At 40.4% G+C, this 23,630-nt stretch overlaps 1 protein-coding gene across 4 annotated transcripts in view; it reads left to right on the top strand.

Annotated features, from left to right (window-relative positions):
- The first annotated feature begins 7,346 nt into the window (after positions 1-7,346).
- Positions 7,347-23,630, top strand: part of CRYBG3 (crystallin beta-gamma domain containing 3) — a 105,835-nt gene continuing 89,551 nt past the window's right edge. For 2 of the 4 annotated variants that reach the window (XM_045785389.2, XM_045785387.2), the window contains exon 1: positions 7,350-7,696. In XM_045785389.2, coding sequence (XP_045641345.2) covers positions 7,548-7,696 — 149 coding nt within the window. In that variant the 5' untranslated portion in view covers positions 7,350-7,547. Of the gene's footprint in view, positions 7,697-7,906; positions 8,136-23,630 lie in introns of those variants that run through there. The other 2 variants (XM_045785390.2, XM_045785388.2) reach the window with 2 other exon arrangements.

Here is a 23,630-nt window from a genome sequence, read left to right as displayed (position 1 = left end):
ACTATGTAAATTTTTTTAAGTTTTCTGATTCCTTCCTGACCAACTAAGGAGGAGTTTTGCCAACAAGTAGCTACTCATTAAATTTTATTTAAAGATACATTTTTTTTTCTAAGCTAGATTGTGTTTTATTTAAGCTATCCAAACCAAATATACCTACAGAATGTACTTCAGTGGTAGGAAGAACTGGAATGAGAAGGGCAGAATTTCAAATGAGTAAGTTAATTTCCGTTCCCCTCAGGCCGCATGTGGTTGATAGTTTTATAGAGACAACTTCTCTACTGTGGTGTGGTTAGCTGCTTCATTTGATGATATACGGGAGTGATCGTTTGAAGTGGAGTTCCTGTTGAACCAGATGGAAATGGAATCATCTTTTTTTCTTTTTTAGTTACTTAATACCAACTGTGAGGTTCAAAAAACCATTTGTTCACTTAATTGTCTTCCAGATTTGGTAGTTCAAAGAAGTATGTCAACACACATATCAACACACGTATGAGAGCTGAACCAAATGATTTATAAGGAAACTACCCAGAAGTGCTTATCTGAGAAGCTGAACGAAAAATAAAATATAAGATAGAATACAGGCATGATTGATATTTAAAAATGGTTATTAATATGAGGTCAATTATGAGAATTATCTTTTTACTTCCATAATTGAGTCAAAATATTCCTATTATAACTTCTTGACTTCTGTTTTACCTTTGTCATAGGTTACTCCTTTTTCTCTTTACCAGTGAAAAGTTGACTGGAAGAGATGAAGAAGAAATTCAGTTGCAAGGATAAACTGATGGAAATATTTGATATAGGATGCTTTTGTTCATTATTTGCAAAACTAGTTAAATTATAGTTTGATGAATTTATACATATCTTTCCAAATGGAGTTATTAAAAAAGGTACTTGCTACATTTCTAAAAAAACCAAAATTATATTCACTACAGTAGCACTTGGTTTTATAAACTCCATGCAGAGTTTTTTGTTACTTCATTGAGCAGTATTTTTAAATGAAATTCTTTGAAAGTTTGTCAATGATATTTCATAATGGATCATGTAATATTTCCATAGATAAGTATGTCAAATTTATATTCAGCCCTCTCTTCAGTATGTCATCACCCCAGATTATAAGCAAAGTTAATAGATTTCTAGTCCATTCTATACAAAGAAAACGCATGTAAATGAAATAATGCTAATCTCAATTTTAAGCTAGGTAAAGTCCCTATGTGAAAAGTGGTTCATCTTACATGACAGCGTGTATCATTTCCAGCTGCTTTCTCTCTCTAATCAAAACATTTGCTCACAATATCAGCTGCCTCTATGCCTTGTTTTTAAGCCATTTGCAACAAATTAAACTGAGAACAACATGCCCATTATAAGAGAACTCAGGATTCTGGGACATGTATGTTCCTAATAAGAAAAAAAGAGAGCCAATTCACAAGCCAATTATCATTTTACTTTAAAGCTTTGTTTCATGAAGCCCTAATAAAATTTGCAATCAACACTAATACAGTGTTCAGAAATTTATAATTATTCTTCACAGAATAGCTCTATTTAAAATTGTATGTCAGGGGCGCCTGGGTGGCGCAGTCGTTAGGTGTCTGCCTTCGGCTCAGGGCGTGATCCTGGTGTTCTGGGATCGGGCCCCACATCAGGCTCCTCCGCTCGGAGCCTGCATCTTCCTCTCCCACTGCCCCTGCTTGTGTTCCCTCTCTCACTGGCTGTCTCTCTCTGTCAAATACGTAAATAAAATCTTAAAAATAAATAAATAAATAAAATTGTATGTCAGGTATGCACAATATAGTCAAGCTTATGTACTTAGAAGAAATATTTAGGGAAAACAACATAGGAATTGAGTTTCTCATACAATAGTAAATTCTTATTCTGAGCCATTATGTGTGTCATGCTTATGGAGCTGCATTAATAAAAGTTAATATTCTACATATGACTTTATATTTTAGATAGCATTTGACTCAAAAGACGTATCAAAGTGAATTGGTACGAATTACTATTTTGGAATACATCTCATAATCTATGCTTGCCAAAGAAATCCTTCTTTTATTTATATTATTTAGTATTTAGTATTACCAGCTTTTGCACTATTTAAGAAATACATAACTGAATTGTTAATGTTATATTTTTGTATAGAATTCATTTCTCTTTGCAATTATTATATCAAGAGAAGAAAACAGTAAATGTAATTTAGGTCAGGCTAACACATCTCAATTTAAATATTGAAAGATGTGTGTTTGAAAGATCTCAGTCTCCACATGTTCTAGAAATAAAAGCCAGAGACAAACAATACAACTTCATGCATCCCATAGAAGTCTGAATAACCAATTACTTAAAAATTTCACCATCTGCTCTCATTGAAGCAGCAAGACTGAGGCATTTTCCCATGCTACAAACCATGATAATCAGAATGTAACAGAATGAAAAATGCTAGCATCATTTCCCTCCCTTTCTTATTTGCTGTTGTGGTTCTTAATGAAAACTTGAGCTATGCAAACAAAGGGAAGGGGAGGATATTCCTCCGCCCCATCTCCTAATTGAGCGCTTACATCCAGTAATAGCTTTTTGCTGCCCTGGGCAGCATGACATTGCCTCATTTGGCCACGCACAGCTATTATTCTAGGACGCAGCTAGTGAAGTGCCCCAATCCATCTGCTTGCTTTTCATGGGCTGGTGCTCTCCTTGATGTTGACAGCTGTCTTAATATTCCTGGGCCACCTGCCACATAGTAAATGCTGTGTTCTAAGATATATACAGAAGCTTATCCCTCTGGTGGACCTTTCAGAACAAGAAGCTTAGCATTTCTAGACTACACTTGCATCCTTGTTTAAATGCTTCGGGATCAGCACTTTTAGTCTATTCTCATACTTTTGAGGAGTTTAGTGCTTATGCTTTGGGAAACAGTGTGATGAATTTCAGGTTTTCTTCTGTATCAAATAAGCTATCGAATTACAGGCTTTCTGTGGAAGTCATGCTGGCCACAGGAGGTGGAGAAGATAGAGCATCCTGACAGTTATTTCCTCTTTGAGCCTTCCTGGAAGGCTCTCTAGAGCATAATTTGGGTCCATCCTATATGTATGCTCATAGAGAGCTTTCCCCTGTTATACCCGCTTTGCTCATCTGTTTCCCCCATCAAACTTGCCCCTTGAGGGCAAGTATCTTCCTCATCACTGTATCTCTAAGAATGAGCATGCATCTGACATATAGGTGGCACTCAGGGACAGATCCAGGTTTGGAGGTATCTGAAGATTTTTACAACTTGGGTTCTTTTTAAAGAAAAATGATTTAAAAATAAGAATAAAAATTAGATAAATGAGTGAAAAAATAAATCATGCAAATTACCAAATTTAAAAAGTTGACTAAAAAACAAACATCACAAAATCTAGAAAACCAATATATTTTCCATTAATTTCTTGGCATACCTCTATTACTTTTTTCTTTTAATTTTTATAGTGTACTCTTTGATAGCCTTTCATATGACAATGATTTTTTTTTAATTTTTAAAAGTAAACTTTATACCCAACATGGAACTCAAACTCATGACCCCAAGATTAAGAGTCACACGCTTTACTGACTAAACAAGCCAGGCGCCCTGATGAAGATTTTCTAATATCATTTTCTATACATTTGATTGAGTGTGTTATTGATGGAAGGACTATGTAAACATGTAACATTCTCACACATATACTCACTATACTGCTGCTACAGGTTTGTGCCCTACAATGAAGAATTCTGTTAAATTCTATGTTACATGATTTTCATTTAAAAAGTTTGATGCGTTTACACTTATAAAAATTGTATATACTGCATTATTTTTAAAAGATTTTATTTTTTCAAGAGAGAGAGTGAGTGAGCGAGCACAAGTGGTGGGGGAGGGAGAGGGAGAAGCAGACTCCCCCCTGAGCAGCAATCCCGATGACCCTGGGATCGTGTCCTGAGCCAAAGGCAGACATTTAACCTATTGAGCCACCCAAGAGCCCCTATACTGCAGTATTGAACATATTACTGCTATGAGAGAAATTACATCAATTAGAAGTGGTTCTTCCTCTTGTATTTTGTCTTTGGATGCCTAGAATAATATTCCACCGTCCCTTTTTGCTATTATACATTTCAAATCTTGTTTTACCTGTACTACCCACATATTTTCAGTGTCAGGGGTCTTAGGATATGTTTATGTCTTAATAGGACCTCTGGTCTTGCATCTTGGATATAATAATTAGTGAGAGGCACAATAGACAACCTGGAATTTAAGCAATAACTTAACTAAATTTTGAAGACACTGACACCCACATAAATATACCCCACTAAATCTAAACTAAATATATTTCCTACTCAAATTCCCCAGAAGATGCTAAAATGTCTCCAATAAATTCAACACCAAGTGACTTTAGGAGAAGTGGGATACTGGGATCAGGGGTGTGGGAATCCAAGTGGAAAGTAACCATGGTCTTAATCGATTACAGTTAAAACATTTACTTTTATAAATTTCACGAAGACACATGCCCGTGTGATCACATTCCCAAGTGCACGTTGGAAGAGATTGTGCCAATCAGGGGCCTTGAGACTTCAGCTTTGTTAGCTTCACAGTAAATATGCTTCTACCGTAGGCCTTCACTAAATGCCTGGGGAACAACTGAATGATCGAATGAAGACAACTTTGCTAAATTTTCATCTCTAACATCCTCACAACTCTAAAATTCAACATTTTTACAGACTTCCTAATGCAAGGAATACTCATAACTTAGTAGTATTCAGAAGTTATGAGTCAGAATTTAAGGATGTAGGATATCTAGAAACTAATACTAGAAAAGTAAATCGATGAAAATTTAGTTGTCATTGTTTTATGGTTTTAAACTAATCTTTCATAGACAAAGTTTGCCTTAATGGAGGCAGGGCACCATTTGGTATTTACAATTCAATCAAAGTGCTGCTTTGTTCTACCACAGAGTGGAGATTAGAGTATCATTAGATATCGTTTCCTTCATGAAGTAGTTGCTTTGGAGAAAAAAAAAAATCTACCATAGATCTGAATTGGCCCAACTGTTCACTTTAGGGGCCTTTAATAACATCTACAATATCTTATACCTTTCCAAGCTGTTCATCATTAGAAGGAATTGTAGCCAGATGAATAGTAGCATTATTTCCACTACTTAGACTTTCCTCACCAACACTGTAGAAAATTTTTATGACAGACGTTACACATTATGATTCTGATGCCTTCTCACTTATGCAGGATAGTGGCTATTGAAGAAATGTTACCATCACAACATTTTCCTTGAGAGGTATTTTTCAGAGAAATTCTTATTCTTAAAAAACTATTATTGTTAGTCAAATCCATAATTCAGTACTAAATCTTGCTGGGTCCCACCCACTTTTATCCCCCGAAAGATTTCCCAAACAATTCACCTGCTGGGTGGGCATTAGGGTATAGGGCCCACTTTTCACAGTACAAATGGGGGATACCTCTGGTAGTCTCTTAACTTTCTTTGGGGAGATTAATTATTCTCTGGGCCTTCTAGCTGGAGGGAACAGTTTGCTTCATTTTCTCTTTGTTCTCTTGTTCTCTGGGCTTTCTGGTAAGTTGGCATTTAATGGAGATTCTCCCCTAAAATAATAAAGCAAGAATTGGGAACTTTATTTGTCCTATGTACTCTAGCTTTTTCCTATTTTCTCAGACTCACAGAGAAGGAAGAAATATTTCCAAATGAGAAAGCACTGGTAAGTCTTGAATCCAAGCTGAAGGAAACTGGGCTGATTTAGCTTTGGTGGGTTGAATCAAAGCCAGAACAAATTAGGATGAGTGCCTTGGGCTCTGCTACAGTTAGCAGGGGTGGGAGTGCTTCGAGGAGGCAGCTGTAGGATGGCAGGGAAGCTCAACAGCCACCAGCTGATGCTGAAACGACTGGGGCTTATAGATGTCTGATTTACTCATAAACAACCTTCTCTTCTCCAGCACCCCAAAGTAGAGGAGGGATGACCCCCAAGGTAGCTTCCTTCCTTCCCCCAAGCCAAAACTACCTTGGGCATTTCATTTACTTGTATACAATTTTTATACAAGTAAATGTCTGGTATCTCTGTAAATATCTCTGATTTCTACACGGTCTCAGTGTAGAAATTTAGTTTTAAAACAAGCAAACAAAAAACACCTGAGGTGAAGTGGCCTTGATGTTTTCTGTGCCAACTACTACGGTATAAAAAAACTAAGAAATTCCATACTACTGTATTAGTGAAATAAGTTGGACACAAGAAAAATACTACGTGATACCACTTATATGATCAATCTAATATAGGCAAATTCATAGTACAGTGGAATGGAGGGGGAAACAGAGCTCTTAGTCAAAGGGTACAGTTTCAGTTATGAAAAATGGGTACTTCCTAGAGTTCTACTGTACAGCATTGTGCCTATATTTAACAACACTGTATTGTACACTTAAAAATTTCCTAAAAAGGCACACTTTATGTTAAGTGTTCTTAAATAATAAGAGGGCAGGAGAAAACTTCTGGAGGTGTATGGCATAGATTGTGATGACAGTTTCACGGGTGTATGTTTCTCCCCAAACTCATCAAGATGTATACATTAATTATGTAGGGCTTTCTGTATTTAAAACATGAAAAAAAATTAAATCCCATACTACTGTATTTAGACTGTCCTTGTTTTTAAGTATTCTTAAAGACTCTGGTTTCCAGATTTCGGTTAAGTCTGTTTAACGACTACAAAATATGTTTCAGCACTTACAAGTTAAAATTACTTGTTTTTGATCAGTGTCATTTTGTAGGAGGTTCGCAGAGTAGTAGATAACATGGAGTGTGAGAAATTTAAAGCGCCTCTGGGTTAGGAAAAGTTAACTCCACACGTAAGGGAGCTGAACAAGAAATGAGTTAACAGACCTACGGGACACCTATGCCCCCACCTTCGCTATTAGGACTTCGCCCTGGAGTACCCTCTTTTGCAGTCTTGGTGGCTGGTAGACAGTGTTTTTGGAGTAGCTACTAGCTGAAAGACAGCCCAAGGCACTCTGATACCGCACTTTACCAGGTGTTTTCACAAACCCTAGTTCATCAACTTCTTTCAAAAAGTGTGAGTACTGTTTTCGCTCGAAAACAAATCAGTAATACAGGGTGAAAACTGAGCGAAAGGCTAAATGGGCTGCAGCCTGAACTCGTTTGGGCGGGAAACCGGCAGCCCGGCATTTCGGGCTGAGCGTTCCCTCCACCCAGGGTCTCAGCCTCCCGCCTCCCGCGGGGACCCCGCCAGCCAGGCAAACCTTGGCTGGGCCGGAACTCCGGGCGGGGCCGCGGCCTCTGGCTCCTCCCGGGGGCGGGCTAATCGCGGGCGGTAGGAGGAGCCGGGCGCCGCGAGAGCAGCAGCCGCGCGGGGAGCGCGTCGCGCCCGCGCCTCTCCCGCCGGGGATGAACTGAGCCGCGCTGGCGGCCGGCGCCGAGTCCGTCTTGCCTTCGCCGGGTCCCGCCACGCCGGGCTCCGGGCGCAGGACAGCGCCTCGCCCGTTCCCCGCGGACGGCCCCGGACCGGCAGCCGCGCCGGGGAGATGTCTGGCGGCCGGAGGAGGGGCGGCGCCCCCTGGCACACCTTCTCCCGGTTCTTCGCTCCCCGAAGCCCTTCCCGGGACAAGGAAGAGGAAGAGGAGGAGAGGCCAGGGACGAGCCAGCCGCCCGCTCCAGGCCAGGGCGCTGCCAGGTGGGAGCCGCGGGGGACGTCGGGGTGGGGGGGTGGGCTGCGCAAACTCGCTTGATAGGGGCACCTAGCCCGACCGCCTGCAGCCAGCGGTTCTGGGGCCACGCTGCGTTCCGCTCTCCACTTTCTGTTCTCCTTTGCTAAGGTTTCCTGCTCCTCGCCCAGTTTCCGTGCCGCTTCACTCCCTTTTCCTCGGTTAGTTAAATCCGGGTGAAGTTCGTGACCCGCCGCGGGGTGCGTTCCCACCGGGCCCAGCCGGCGCGGCGCTCTTCCTTCCACCTCCCCCTCCCGGTACGTGATTCTGTTCCCGTTCCACACTGGCGTCTGCGCTTCAAGTTCTGTGGCAGAAGCGAGTCCCCCGGCGTGCTGCCGGCCGTAATGGGAAACAGTTGAGAGCGAGCCGGGGCAGAGCGGGCGCGATCCGAAACCACTGGGACGGAAGGTAAAGCGTTGGAGCGCCACCCCCTCAGCTGGTGTTTCGCCATCCTATTTAGATTTATTCGAAATGATTTTTTTTTTAAGAATTGTGATAATGATTTCCCAGGACTTTGTCAAAATACAAAAACCTCCCTAGTTTTATTTACCATTGCCTGGGCATTTAAATGATGCCGCCCTCCTTCCCCTTGTTTCTTTGGAAACATCTCAAGTTCCCCGACAGATTCCAAAAACCAGGACTCCTCTGTCTTGGTTTCAGCAGGGAAAACGTGCCCCTTCTCTACAGTCTTTGGTCCTTCCTCCACCTGCTGTAAAACAGAGTATATATATTTTTAGACGGGTCTCCTTAAAATGCCCGTTCCTGAGTCTTTTCATCCATTTTGAGGGAGGAGGAGGGGTCAAATGAAATACATCTCACTCTTGTAAACTTTTGCTGAGAAGACAGGTTTATACTCCCTCCTCTCCCAGATTGCACCGAAATTGTGTAATCCGTTTTGATTGGAAGGAGACTTTCTAGAAAACTACATTTACTTCAGATTTTAAAGACTTCGGGGACGACTTCAGAGAAAAAATGAATAGGCAGAACTGTGTGACTGTGCTGGTGTCATTAGTATTCAGGTCTTGTGATATGATTCTGGGCGGTTATGTGTTCCTCAGTTTCCCCACTTGTGAAACATTTCCATTATGAACCTCTGTTAATACCACATCTCTCCAAGAAAGCACCTGTAATTGGTAAACTTTTCCTGGGAAGCTTCAGTTATTGTTGCCCTGTTAAGGGAGAATTTAAAATTCAAAGTTACACAGTAGTTAAAAATAGTTTTGAAGTCTGACAGGGTTCACCAGAATGTCAGATCTGCTGGTGTGGGCAGACAGCCTGAGTGAGGTGCCTGCCATCACTGCAACAACACTAATCATCTTGGATAATATGGGAGCAGTGTTTAAAAGAAATCCCAAGTAGACTCAGCAAAAGTTGGCAACTTGAGTCACTGTTAGAAAGGAATAGGCTGGCCAGTTTCAGGTTCATAACAGAATTGTGCAGAAACTGCCTGCCTTCCTGCCCTAATTTGACTCTTTAGACACTTCTCAAATCTAATCTCCTCTCTCTCTGAATAACCTCTCTAGCAACCAGCCTCTTGTCTACTTAGCACTTCTCCATTCTCATTATCTCCAGATAAGCGCAGGCTGTGACGTTTTGACACTGAGAATTTTAACTGTGCTTACATGAACACTAATTTTGTCCTCGTCTTTTTAGAACTTGCCAGCTGTTAAGGGAATAGCAGTAATCCTTTCTGTGGGTGTTTTACCTTTTAAATGAGCTTACATCTTTCTTTTCAAGAATATAAACACACACAAAGCCTATATTGAAAGTTTAACGAAACAAATGGAAACTCTTAGTAGTACCCAGTGTCCTAGTAACACAACACCCTGGTGTTAACAAGATTGGAAACAGAATTGCGATCTGTCACTGTGCTCTTATTTCAAAATGAAAGGGTATTTTGGCTGTTTCTCTTAGAGGCAGTGAAAACTTGTCATTTATAATGGGAGCCGGGTTTACCTTTTATACTGGTGACCCCCACAGCAGACATGTACTGTGGTAGGGATGTAAATACGACGGAAAAAAAAGGGTCCTTTCTCTCAAGGAACTGTAAGAAGCTGAGAAGACCACTTGAAAAGAGTAATACTAGTACATTTCATGCATGTATCTAGCACTTAATTTATAAAAGTAGTTTTAACAATATTACACTTGAGGTTGGACAAACCTTTGTGATCAATGTCCTCATTTTACTGTAAAAAACAGAGTTAAACTTGCATAAAGTCACATAGCTACTTTTCAGTCCATCAACAGGAATTAAGTCAGACCCTGTGCCTGCAACTCTGAAGCCTCTTAAAATATGTTAAGGATTAATATCCACTTTCTGATTTTTCAGTGTACTTGAAATGCATTCTCTCAGACTTTAAACTTGTACAGTCTCCTTTTCTGCATTCTTAGTGTGGCTTATATGAATTTTATTATATAACTTATGCATGTATGAATCAAAATTAAACATAACCATAAGACCAATAAAAGTCAATTTTTAAGCATTACCTGAAAACTCTTTTTTGGCTACTCACAAAATGCAAATGGGACAAACACAGGGTCCTTGGTGGTTGCCATGACTACAACTCTGTACGCTGCCATGATTCAGGTTTTCCAGTATTTCCTTATTTGAACCATAGGAAAACCTTTGCTTTTGTGGTGTGCTCTAAGTTATTTGGGCTTCATTTGGTGTGAACACATCATTTATGTATTGAGTTTGCTGCTATTCTATTCTCATTCAACTTTGGCAGTTAAAGAAGTCTGTTTATAACAACATTGAGGATTCAGGTATGGACACTTGAATTGCTTGTTAGTACTCTTCTTGGGTGACTGACCAGATCCAGGAGCTGCTTATATTTATTTTAGATCATATAGAAATGAAAAGTGTAACTGAAGCTTTCACAGGAAACTTGAGAACTCCGAGTTCTGTGGATCCCAGTTTCAGAATCACTGCTATAATGTTTAACCCAATTTATGAGCACACAGGATAGACTCATTAGAAGTGGTAAGGGATGGGGGCACCTGGGTGGCTCAGTCAGTTAAGCATCTGCCTTCAGCTCAGGTCATGATGCCAGGGTCCTGGGATTGAGCCCTGCGTTGGGCTCCCTGCTCAGCAGGGGAGTCTGCTTCTCCCTCTCCTGCTGCTGCTCCCCTGCTTGTGCTTGCTCTCTCTCTTTCTATCAAATAAATAAATAAAATCTTTTTTAAAAAGTGGTAGGGAACAACAGGGAGGGCTTCACAGTCAAGGGAGTTTTACCTGGTTCTTCAAGACATTGGTAGTATTTTAGTAGAGAACTTAGCCAGGAAGATAGAAATAGGGAACAGGTAGTATTCTGTGCTAAGCAGAGGCCTATAGGACGTTATGATTTGTTGGGGACTATATACATCAGTGGGACAGAGTGAAAGAGGCAGTGGGAAAGATTAGAGTTAGGTCACTGAGGTCTCAAGATAATATTTTGCTCTTGATTTAAAGTTTAGACTACTTTTGTGAAAGCCTGTTAAACAGACACTGCTAGAATGTGAAATTTAGAGGATACCTGCCTATTAATGTTCTCCACTTTGAGAAAATGTTTGCTCACTTTTGTTTCTTTGCTATATCACACATGATGGACCTGTTTAAAAGGAGCTCTGTATGACATTTTAACTCAGGCCAGGGCATAGTAAGGTGAGATCAGCATTTACCAAGACATTTTAACTCAGGCCAGGGCATAGTAAGGTGAGATCAGCATTTACCAAGGGCTGATTTTGCCTGTATTGCTGGGCTGCGTACTTTTACTTGCAGCATCTCATTTAAATCTCACCCTTAGCCTTGAAGGTTGGTATGCTTATCACTGTTCTGACAATTGAGGAAACTGAGGGTGGAGAGTTCTTAATGGTGAACACTATTGGCATCTTGGGTGGAACAATTCTTGGTTGAACTGGACTCTGCTGTCCTTTGCAGGACATTTCACATCCATGACCCCGCCCACTAATTACCAGTAGCATCCTCCACTAATTGGGATAATCCAGACACCTCCACCCAGGTGGATGGGAGTAGGATACCACTCCCAATGGAGAATGATTTAGCCCAAATCATGAGAGTAATAAGTTTCAGGGGTGAGATTTGAACCTCGGTTTCTCTGGCTCTAAAACTCTGGTTCTTTTTTTCCGTACCATCTTGCCCACCACCCTTCTGAACTACGCTCATTCAAAGCACATTTGAATCTATAAGTCAATGGGAATATTTCGTTCTTTGTTCTGGAATGGGTGGCAGAAATGTGGCCCATTTCAGATATACTCTTTTTTTTTTTTTTTTTAAATACTGTTCCTTTCAGTATTCTAGTATATTGTTATCGATAGAAATAACAGACTCACTAGACCAAGGACAGGGGCTGTGTCTTATTTCTCTTGGTGTCCCCTTTACCTAGCTCAAGTGAGGAGTGTATCACTGTTGATGGAGCATTAAAGCGCCTATTAGTGGTTTTCAGCTACCAGTAGTACCCTCCCTCTCGATTTGGGCATTTAGAAATGCGAGGGATCTTAAAAAGTTTCTACAGTGTTTGGCTCTCTGTTTAAGGTTCACAGAATTTTTGCTTGTCACCATGGCTGGGGGTGTTAAATGGGTGGAGCCAGGATGCTATTTAATTGCTACAGGAGATACTCTCATAAAAAATGTGAGCAGTACCCCAGATGCCTGAGAGCCGCTGGCCTTCAGGTTAAAGACCCAGTGCTGACCACAGCATCAGGTATGAAGAGAGGGAGCTTTGTTCTCTGAATCTTCATGGTGGTTGTATTTTCATTGATTTGAAAGCACTATAGAAAATAATTAACTGGTAACTAGTTCATTTGAACGGGAGATAACCTGTGTGGTCTTGAAGGACCACATCAGCAGTTCATACCCATTGTAATAAAGATGACTGGAAAATTCCAGAAGTCCTCCGCAGCATGTATTTTCTGAGAATCTTGAACTACCAGGTTGACTGAAAGCCTAGAAGCTACTTTTGAAGGTAGGGTAGAAATATAGACTGTTTTAGGGTGTTGAAACTGTATTATCTTTCAAGTGAGATTTCTATCTTTGGGGTTTCACAGGGTGTCTGCCAGATGCCTAATTTGGGGATTCTGTTTCTCGGTGAGGGCATTCCTTGTATGCTAACTCAGTTGTACATTCTAAATGTTAAAGTTGCAAGTGCCTCACGTTGTCCCACAATAAACTTATGTCATCAGAATTTCTAACTGTATTGAAACAATGATAGCATTTTTTTCATCTCAGAGGAAAATATGTAAAGGGATATTAACAAATTTTGTAAAAAGGAAAATAATGTTCCCTTCAAGATAAAATATTTCATTTCCTAACCAGAGTTCTGATGAAACACACTGCAGCCTAGATATGCCAGAAATGCTGATACAACTGTGATAGCAAGAACACATAGGTTGGTGTAAATTTAAACTCAGAAAAATAATCTGGGCTATCTCCTGAAAAGAAAAGATCAGCATGAAATAAAAGCTTAAAATGCCATTTATTTGGAGTCTGTTCATTCCATAAATTTGAATGGCTGCTATGTGTCAAATATGGTACTACGCAGTGGGATAAAGATGAGTGAATGACCAAAAGTGCCCTCAAAGAGGTCGTAAATTAACGGAGGAGATAAACGTGTACCTCTCTGTTCTTAAGAAGAGCTCATTATAAGCCAAAAATGTTTGTGGGATATGTGACTTGTTTGGTTTAGAACATACTTACTGTTTCACGACTGTCAAATATTGTATGAGAGCTTTATTTGGGCTTTCAAGATCTCCTCCCCCATTATTAACTTCTAGCTGAGCGTGGTTTGATTAACATCCTTTGCTAATCAGAATACTGGACCAGCAGGATGAGTGATAAGTGCTTTTCTTCGATTCCTCTTGTTCTTCCTAGACTCCACAGGTTTGGCAAGTTCTAGATGGAGGCAGAAAAGCACATCCTCTTGGGAAGTAACATTTCGCATGAGTGGAGACCCTTACACAAAATAGCTTCATGTTGATAGAGAAACAAGTCGAAGCTTTGCAACCGGAAACAACTCATTCTTAATGTTTGGTTGGCAGTTGTGAATGGCCAGTGGTACAACTCCAGCAGGGCTGTCCTTCAATGTGTAATCCCTGGGGGTATTTAATTGCAGGTATTCCAAAGCAGTGAAACAACTGTTTGCTTAGTCAAGTGGGTTGTTGTTGTTGTTGTTGTTGTTTGCCTGATAGGTTGGTGATGACAAAACTAAATCGTCCTTTATTAAGGCCCTAATCAGACCCAAGCCCTGTGCTTTGGACTTTAAATATATACATACTTAATCCTTAGCAACCTTTGAGAGAGGTATCTTTACACCGTCTTACAGATCTATAATTTAAGGGTTGGAGAGGTCCAGTAGTTAATCAGAAGTCTCACAGCCTCTGTGGTAGAGTCAGAGTCAAGTTCTCCCTCCTGAACTCAGAGTCCACAGCATTATGTGATTGCTTCCTCTGCTTAACTTAGGAAGACCCGTAAAAGAAAGCTGGCCCCAGAAAATGGTTTCGAATGGAAATAAAAAACAATGGCATGCAGCTGGACGTTTGCCCAGATGGCTTGGGTCAACACTCTGTACAATAAAGAGTTTGTGGTCCTGACAACTGAGAAAAGTTAACAAGTGTGTATATCTAGCAAATGACAAATTTATATTTAATCACATGAAAAGGGTCCCTCTCCTCTAAAAGACATGCAAACTGAAAGTATAGCAAGCTACCATAGTCCACCTAATTGATAAGCAAAACTTGAGTTAGATGTGGGTAAACTGGAAGTAGTGACTGGTGGGAAAGTAAACTGGTACCCTACCTTGGACAGGTTCTCTCAGTATTACAGGTTCACATACTCTGATTCAGTACTTGCCCTGTAGAAATTCCATCAGATGTAAACGGTTTGCAGACAGGCCCGACATTGCCTGTGCAAGGCTAGCCTTTGCAGTGTTGCTTTAATAGCAAAAGAAGGAATAGACTTGTATCAAATGGACTAAGTGATAAATCATGGTCCAATCATAGAATAGAATATTACCAATCATAGAATAGAATATTACACAGCTGCCAAAAAACGACAGAGTTTTTTATGTACTGATAGGGAAATAACTCCACGATTCATTAAGGAAAAAAAAAAAAAAGCAAGCGGGAAATCATTGTGTGTAGTATGCTCCCATTCCTATATAAATGGGGGAGTGTGAACTAAGTCTGTTACTCTGTGCTGTGTTAACAAGGGGGAATGGGAGACTGGCTCAAGAAATTAGGAACAAGAGGGAGACTTGTCATTTTATACCTTTTTATACATAAAAAAATTGTGAATTACCTACTGCAGGGGAAGAAAGACTAGTTTAAGACCCGGTGAATATCTGTGTATAAGTGAGTAAAAATCAAGAGACTTTAGGATCCTGACTTGGCAGAGATCTTCCAAAGAATGAATGAACGACATTAACTTGTTCGAATGAGAAAGTTATAATTTAGGCTGTAAATAAAGTAATAGTTATAATGCAGAGAAATTTGATATTTTGACATTTTCTGTTAAGTATTGAGTGAGGCTTCTGTATTCTTAATCTGTAATGTGAAACTGGGTGGGGTTGCTTATCAACGCATTTTTTTGAGATCACCCATCATACACTTGGAATAATGGCATGACCCTGGCATGTCATTAACACTTTCAATCTTTTTATCAAAAATCGAAGCAGGTGGCTCTCAACTCCAAAGTCTCTTTCAGATTTAGCATGCCAGCCAGAACTCCATGGAGTAATAGGTGTGTACAAAATCAGTGCCTGTGTATTAGGAAGCCTTTGTTTTACTGGGAAAGTCATGTATGAAAACTTCGCCCATGTTTACCAAGAATTCATTTAGTACCCCTCGTACCAGGTACTGTGCTGGGCTCTGCGAATCCGGGCGTGAACACACTGCAACATGGTCTTTGGCTCAAAGCATACATGCAGTTTCCTGGAGAAGGCAGATATACCACAAATCTTCCTTCCCGTAAATAAGTGCTGAGGTGACACTCAGGGCTGTAGGAGCATTTAACAGGTGTGGGCCCATTCTTGACACACTGTTTAGAGGAAACTTTTTAAAGATTTAAGAGAGTGTGCGTACACACGTGTGGCAGGGGCAGAGGGAGAGAACCTCAAGCAGACTCCCCTGAGCGCAGAACCCACGTGGGGTGGGGGCTTGACCTCACCCCCCTCCCTGAGATCATGACCTGAGCCAAACCCAGAGTCAGTCGTCTAACCTCCTGAGCCACCCAGGCGCCCCTGGTGGAAACTTTTATTTTGCTTAATCTGTTTCTTCTGGTATTTTTGTACATGTGCCTAAACAATGGCTTACTATTTTTTCTTGATTTATAATATAAGCCTTAGGTAACTTATACTGACTTCTGGCTGTGGTAGATGAGAACTTAGCTATTTTATACCTCTTCTCACTTCCCTTTACTCATCCAGCCAACATAATTTTATTATTTTGGAATTAAATCAAAAGCCAATCTTTAGATTTTTATGAAATACAATTTTGGTTTCATTAACACAACACACTAGCTTCTCTATCTTCCTTGTCACAAGTAGCACAGATGGGAATGCGAGAAATGATGTGGAAAGGGTGCTCGAGTGCCCTCACAAATAGTAGTTTCATGTAATTTCTGAAGATATATGTTAGAAATTTGTGCTTTAGTCTTTGTATTAAAATTTATACAGAGCACAGATACTACCTTAGTAGCAGAGGGTAATTTTTTTTTTAAATTGCCATGCTTCTTATGACAAGGAATGAAATACTGTGAGTTTTCCATTTTATTAACTGGGGACAGGTTAGGTAAGATGTAAATTCTCAGCCTTTTGTTCTGTCACATCACTGAGGAGTATACCCTGGCCGGAGGGGTGGCATTGTGCCTGTTAGTCTAAACGGAAAATGTATTCTGTAATAATTTTGATTATTTCATTGTTTAGGGAAGGCAAATAAGCATCTCATTTGGCAATATTGTATATATTATGATACAAAGGAATTACCATTATGCAATTTGTAGTGTTAGTATTATGTTCATTTCCACTAACTTGCATTTGTTTGGTTTTTGAAATCAACTACAATACTTTGTATTTTTTTTGTCCTTTTAATGGTAATATAGGCTTTTGTAAAACAGGCATGAAATTATAAAATCAAAAAGAAAAAAAGTACAACTCATAACCCTACCCACTCAGACAAAATACTATTCTTTCAGATCATTTCCTCTGTGCATTTCTGCATATATATGTATTTTTACAAAAAGTGGAAGTTCTCTTCAGGATTTTGAGCTTTTTTTTTTTCCCACTCAACAATGATGCTTTAACATTTTCTACAATAGTATATATGTTTATACAGATTATAAAAATTCTAAATTTAGTCTTTTAAAAAAATCTTTGTTTTGTCATCATTTTTCAGAATTCAGTTTGAATATCTAAATGTGCCTCTGCTTGTATAGGGTTTGCATTCAAATGGGAGAGGGTAGAAAATTAACAAATTGTATGATGTATAATGTGCCCTGAAGTACAATAAAGCAGGGTGAGGGAATGGGACATGATGGAGGTAATGAGTCAGGAGTAAGGTTTAGATAGAATGGTCATGAAGAGCCCCTTTCTTGGGTAACATTTGAGAAAAGACCTTGATGATACTTGGGAGTGGGACAGAAATCTGAGAAGAGAACTTTCCAGGCAGAAGGAAGAGCCAGTTTCAGGGCCCTGGGGCAGGATCATGTTGGCACAGATGCCAGAGTGAGCAGAGACAACAGAATGGAAGGGAGAGCGGCCGTCAGTGACATGGGGAAAGTGAGTGGGGGGCCAGAGGAGGTAGGCCAAGGTAGGGAGTTGAGATATTTGCTTTTTGAAAGTATCATTTGGGTGCGGGTTTATGTGTGTGCATGTTTATATAGTCTCGCAAAGATCATTGGTTTATTGATGTCTGGAAGAATTTGCAGCGAGAAAGAATTTGAGTTGGAGGTTGGAAGTGAGGTCAGCTGGTCAGGCTCTGGGAAGGCACAGTCTCAGCTGTCCTTGGATCTCCAGTGCCCATTCTTTAGGACAGTTTGATGTATACTGCATGAATGGGTGCCCAGTTTAGAGGGCAGCCAGAACATTGTTTTGAGTTCATGTCACAGCAAAAACTGAGGGTGTTGAGTCATGTGAGGTAGGTTATAAATGTTCTGAATCTGAAGGGTATGGGGTAGAGGACTGTGGGAGAGGAGAGCAGTTACTGTTGTCACATACAGACGGCTCAGATACACACCAAACACACCAACCTTCTCTCTAGCCTGTGAATGAACTGCAATTATAGGTCTTGTTTTGGGGGCATGAGATGGGGGACAGGAAGTAAATCAGCTTCCAAGTGGGTACATAAATTACAGGAGAAGGCTGACATGATGGGGGAAGGGCTGTCAGAGAGTCTAAGATTGCAAAGGAGCAGAGCTTCATAACCATGTCTATTACCTTTCCTCCCTTCTCCCAGTTTTTCTCCAAAGAGTTCTGAAATTCAAATGCCAGATGTTTGAGCTAAAATACATGCTGTTCGACTGCCTTAAAATTGCAGCTTTTAGTTAACTTTTAATTTGAAGCCCAGAAATAGTGCCATAACCACCTGTTTTATATTCTGTTAACGGTCACTTAAAAAATACAAGTGCTGCTCTCCTGCGGGCAGTCGCTGCTTATGAATGGACAGTTTTCCAGATGCTGTTTGTAAATCGTCAGTGTGGAACTCTGTCCCCACAGAAGCTGGACGGGAAGCGGTAGGTGGCGGTTTCCAGGCCGATGCACAAAAGTCAGTTTAATCCGTAATGGGCCTGCAGGATAATATTGAACAAAAAGAACCTCTAGGCTTGTTGTATGAAGCTGTGTTTGTAAGAAAAAATTCCAAGGTAGATGCCCCCAAGGCCGCAGCAGACCCTTTGAGAGTTGTGGGGGTAAAAAAGCCCATCCTGTATTTAAGGACCCAGGTGCGGGCTGAGAGGGTGGAGTCTAAGGGAATACAGGACAGGCCCGTTGGAAACAAGGACTGTACAAGTTTCCGCCTCTTTCTTAGAATGTCCTGATATTAATTTTGATACCGACTTGGTTTCTTGGTCAGAGTCTCTCTGTTCCTTCACCATAAAAACTTAAAGGTTAGTCTACCTGTTTCCTTTTCCTGGAGGATCATATGGGATTTTAGAGCTGGCAGAGAGCTGGTCTGATGCTTTCATTTTACATATTTGAAAAATCGGATCCAGAAAGGTGCATTTTGACTGAAGTGACCTTTGTCCCTAAGATCTGTCCCTGAAACAGATGTAAGTCCATTTGACAGAGCATTTTGCTACTAATGACAACAGGCAAAGGTGTGGATGGGTAAAAGACCCCTTCTTGTTCCATATTGTTTTTTCATTTAGTTCTCCAAGGCAGAGTCACACCTGGAGGACTGAGTATGATTTGACCACATTTCAGAGGAAGGCCACCTTTTGGCTGCTTCTAGAGTTTCATCAAAGGAATGGTGCCAAGTAGGCTCAGAGGTGAGGATCAACATGCCAGGCAGGAGGCCTGGTGGAGTTGTGGTGGAGAGGGTGATACTGTTTAATGGACCAGAAGAGTTTTGAGTTAGTAGAGGAAGAGGAAACAATAGATCTGCCTCGACTCTCTTTCCCTGTCCTCAGCCCTGCTGGTTGCTCTGTTGCAGACCATACCTCATACAATGGAAGTGAAAATCAGAGTGGGAAGGTGATTTCAGGCAGCATCAGGCTGAGCGGGATGGAGAGGAAGGAGAGAAGGGAAATCCTTCATTTCCCTAGGGACAGTGGAAAGTGCCCGTGGACAGTGAATCCTGGGGACTGTTTAGATGTATAGGGCGTTCCCAAATTGGGGACTATGTTTTATTATTAAGAGGCTTTGTGTTTAGAAATGGTCAGAACTACTGCCAGTGACGTCTTTAACACCAAATACTGCCTCCTTTCTAAAAATGGCAAGAAATGATAGACTTCTGCATCTGTAGAGAAGTGGGCAAGCCTCCAGAAGACAGTTATGAAAGCTGTATTCAGTTCTTTAACATTTCCAGATTTTTCTGATCCAGCCACAGGAATGATGTGTGAGAGAAAAGGCAGAGTAAGAGGCAATGCCCAGCAGCTGTGCTCCAGGAGGGGGAGGAGTGGAGAGCCTTACCCTCCCTCACTGCGTCTCCACCCGTCCTCCAAGTCTGTGTGCTGTCCCTGTGTGTCTCTCTGCTGACCATCCAGGAAGCTGCGTTCTTACCACATGAGGAACTGAATCTGGGAGAGGCCCAACAGCATCCCCTGTGCTTCAGGCTGTGATGTACAATGAACGGGTATTTTTTCTTGTTGGTCCCACTCTGGACTTGCAATGCTCAGCGCGCTCATTAGGGCAACAGCTCTTTTCGAGGGGCTGGGAGCTCTGCAGGGCCTGGGTGTTGGAAAATGGGTAATGGTTTACATGACTGAGTTTTCTACATAATGGATACCTACCCTTTATTAACACCTAACACATTTAGATAATATTAGACCGTTCTCTTTCTTATACAACTCTCAGTGTTGGCTTCTGCTGAATGTAGAGAAGCTCTCAGACCATTGTTTATCAAGAGTGTGGTCAGAGGGCCACCTGCTTCAGAACAAGGCTGGGAAGAGGGAGGTGGTTATTGAAATGTGTATTCCTGGGACCCTCTCCAACTGGAATCCTTGACGATTAGGCACATACATTTGCTTTATCAATAAGATAGCCCAGCTGAGTGTGGTGCATCTAAGAAGGGATTCTGAAGCAGTGAGGGCAAGGATTTCATGTGATGTGTTGATTGCTCAACCCCCAGCACCGAGAACAGTGCCTGGCACTTAAAGGGGACTTAAAAACAGAGGGGGCAGTACTTACCTGGTGAGTAAGTTCTTGTGCCCAGTTTTCTGCTTCTTATTTGCTGTGGGTTGGGGAACCTTGTTATAATTTAATAAAAAATAAGAGTGTAAGATACAGTGACAGGATAGGGGCTTTCCTCTTTGTAAATTATTTGAACTCTAGAATGTTAATATGCTCCATTTTTTTCTTGGCCCAGAGTTTTCGTTTAGTTTGTCTGGAAAGTAAACAGTTAATGGCTGCGTGCTGGATTCCTGGTTTTCAGGTAGGGTCTAAATAAGTTGCTTCAAAAATGAGGAACTTCAGTGTTAGTTTGATCTTGATATTTTTCTGGGCTGTTTTGCCGGATAATTTCCAGAGTTCTGTTAGCTAGTGAGATGAGGCTATTTAGAAATGCAAGGTAGCCTTACTTGCCTACCTGTGGTTATGATTCCTGCCCCTCACCCCCTGCCATGAGCAAAACGTGTACTTTCTAAAAATACTGCTATTGAGCTATTCCCAGGTCCCAAAGGGGGTTAAATTGTGAAAGAACAGTACGAACGGATTGTCGACTTTCATAAGGTTTGAGATCATCTGAATTTGAACATGTTTCTCTTTCCCTCGTATATTAAAGAGTGTGAGAATACTATTCGAAGTTTTCGAGTCTTTTTTTTTTTTTAAATTAAGCAGACGTAAGTCCAGTGTTTTCAGTATTTTCATCTACTCTGTTTTATTTTTGTGTGTGTTTTGCATTACATTATTCCCAATGGAACACTTTTTTTTATTAAGCAGGCACAAATGGAGAACCTGTTTGATATCATTTTTTAAAAATTAAATGAATATTTGAGCACCAGGCACAGTGCTCGGCTCTGGAATACAAACATGAATGATATAATTTCTGAATTTGAGTTCACATTCTAGTTAGATAGCTTGACGCTATGGTGAGGAGCAGAAATGTGAGTGGTATCACTGGGTTCAATAAGGACCCTCCAAAATAAAGATTAAGCTGGGGCTAAATTGTAAAGGATTAAGAGTTGGGCAAAGTGTCGAAGGATGTTGCAGACAGCAGAAGAAAGCGGTTTGCTGGCATATTCTGAGAACGTGAAGTGGTTCTATGTGGCAGGTGTACCTGGGGCCACGTGAATAACTTTCTGTATCCTAAGGACTCTTCATTTTATTAATCAACTGATAGAGATTTACTGAAGGGATTTTTAAACTGGAAAGTGAGATATCAGATTAATAATCATTTTGACAGGAGGAAGGGGTTGAAACAGAATCAATCCTGAAAATGCCAGAGATCAGTTAAGAAGGACTCTTTAGTAAACTAAAAAAAAGTTGGGGAAAGCTTTAATTGAAACAGAGAGTTTTATAGCTAAGCCAGAATTTTAAAATGCGTTGTTTACTTTAGAACGCAACACATTTTGAAATTTGGGTGTAGCAGTAAGATTCATGAGACTTAAACATAGGCTGTAAGTTTTAGGAAGTTTTATGAAGTGTCAAATATTCCTTTTTTTTTTTTTTAAGCTTTAAATGCTTTAGTTTGCTTAATATGGAATACTTGTGTGCCGACCTACAACTACATTTTTCTGGCATTTGGTGTGTGTTTGTAGAGTGGATATAATTATAGCTGCTTGAAAATACCGAAATCTGTGTTAATCCCATGAATCTGGAGCTACGTTTTCTACAGAGGTTTTGTATTGGAAAGGAAATTTTTACCATTTTCATTTCCAATTTCACTAAGAAAGCACTGTAAACACTCTAAAGTAGAATTTCAGGAATCGTGAACAAGAACTAGGAGACTAAAATATTTGTGTGTTTAGTTTTTAGGTAGGTCATTCAAAATAGGTTGTAGTTAGAGAATATACTTATAAAATCATTAAGATCAGTATTATCCTTGATTATACTCCAAATTCTTATAATATGCTCTTTTTACATGTATTTTGCCAGTCTCTCTCTTTTTTTTTTTTGAATTGAGCTTAAATAGACCACTCTTGACATCTAATTTAAAAAAAAGAATTGCAAACAAACTCATGACAAGAAATAAAGCTAAAATAGAAAATGGAGGTAAGAACTCACTTTTAAAATAGCGGTATTAGAGACAGTCTTATTTTATAGATGTATAGATGTATTTGGTTACAATTCTGAATTGTACAATGTCTTCCATTTCTGTCCCTGGGTTTTCGCATGGAATTTTCATGTGTTAAGCACACAGCTCATGTATTCATCTTCTTTACTTGGTTGCTTTTCCTATTTACATTTAAAAGGCTTATGAATATGACTGAGTCTTGTTGGTCTGTGTATTTCTGCAGAGAGTCTGAGACTTAATGAAATTTTAATTTCATTGTATTTTCCACATGTTCATGATCCATCTTTCTGTGTTTTTACTATTACCGTTTGTTCCCTGGATAGTCTACATAATTGCACTGGGCTTTATGAATAGAAAACCTAAAAGTAGCAGAAATCATGTCTTCTCTTTCTATCCTGTTCAATCTGAGCTATTGAGACCGCTCCTTTTCATTCGCACTGCCACCAGCCACCGCGATGCCCTGTGTTTTCCCACTCTGTCATTCCGCCTGCTTTACGCTTGTCCCCTGGCTAAGGGCTTCCTAGTAGGACAAGATCAGGTTCTGAAACGGGTCAGGCAGGTTCTTTATAGTGGGCAGGCACTACCTCTGGTATCCTTCTCGTATCCAGCAGAGTTACGTCTGCCCAGTTGTTGTGCTCCAGTCTTAGAGTAAAACAAACAAAACATGGTTTCCTGAAAATGCCATTTTCTCTATCACCGCCTCCTTTGTACCTCCTCTGGGGGCATTTTACTGAGGAGGCAGAATTGCTGTTCCTTGCTTCCTCTGGTCTCCATAGTATTTTGTTCATTTAACAGCTGTAACTTTTATCAAACTGTATGATTTGTTTATCAGTCTTCCCTATTAGACTGAGTTTTACATCAGTTCTTGTTCTTACATCCTCAAGGCCGAGCGCGATCCCTGGGGCATGGCAGACAGTCACGATAATCTTGAGTGGGAAGCTGTTCAGGTTGTCTAGCATTAGAAAGTATGAAAACAAGATCATGTATAAACATAGAAATATAAAATTTTGTATTTGAAATGTA

This window comes from Ursus americanus, chromosome 4 (assembly GCF_024610735.1).
Source record: "Ursus americanus isolate L20-20 chromosome 4, mUrsAme1.1.p, whole genome shotgun sequence".
NCBI classification, from domain to species: Eukaryota; Metazoa; Chordata; class Mammalia; order Carnivora; family Ursidae; genus Ursus; species Ursus americanus.
This window is presented reverse-complemented; position numbering and strand designations above follow the sequence as displayed.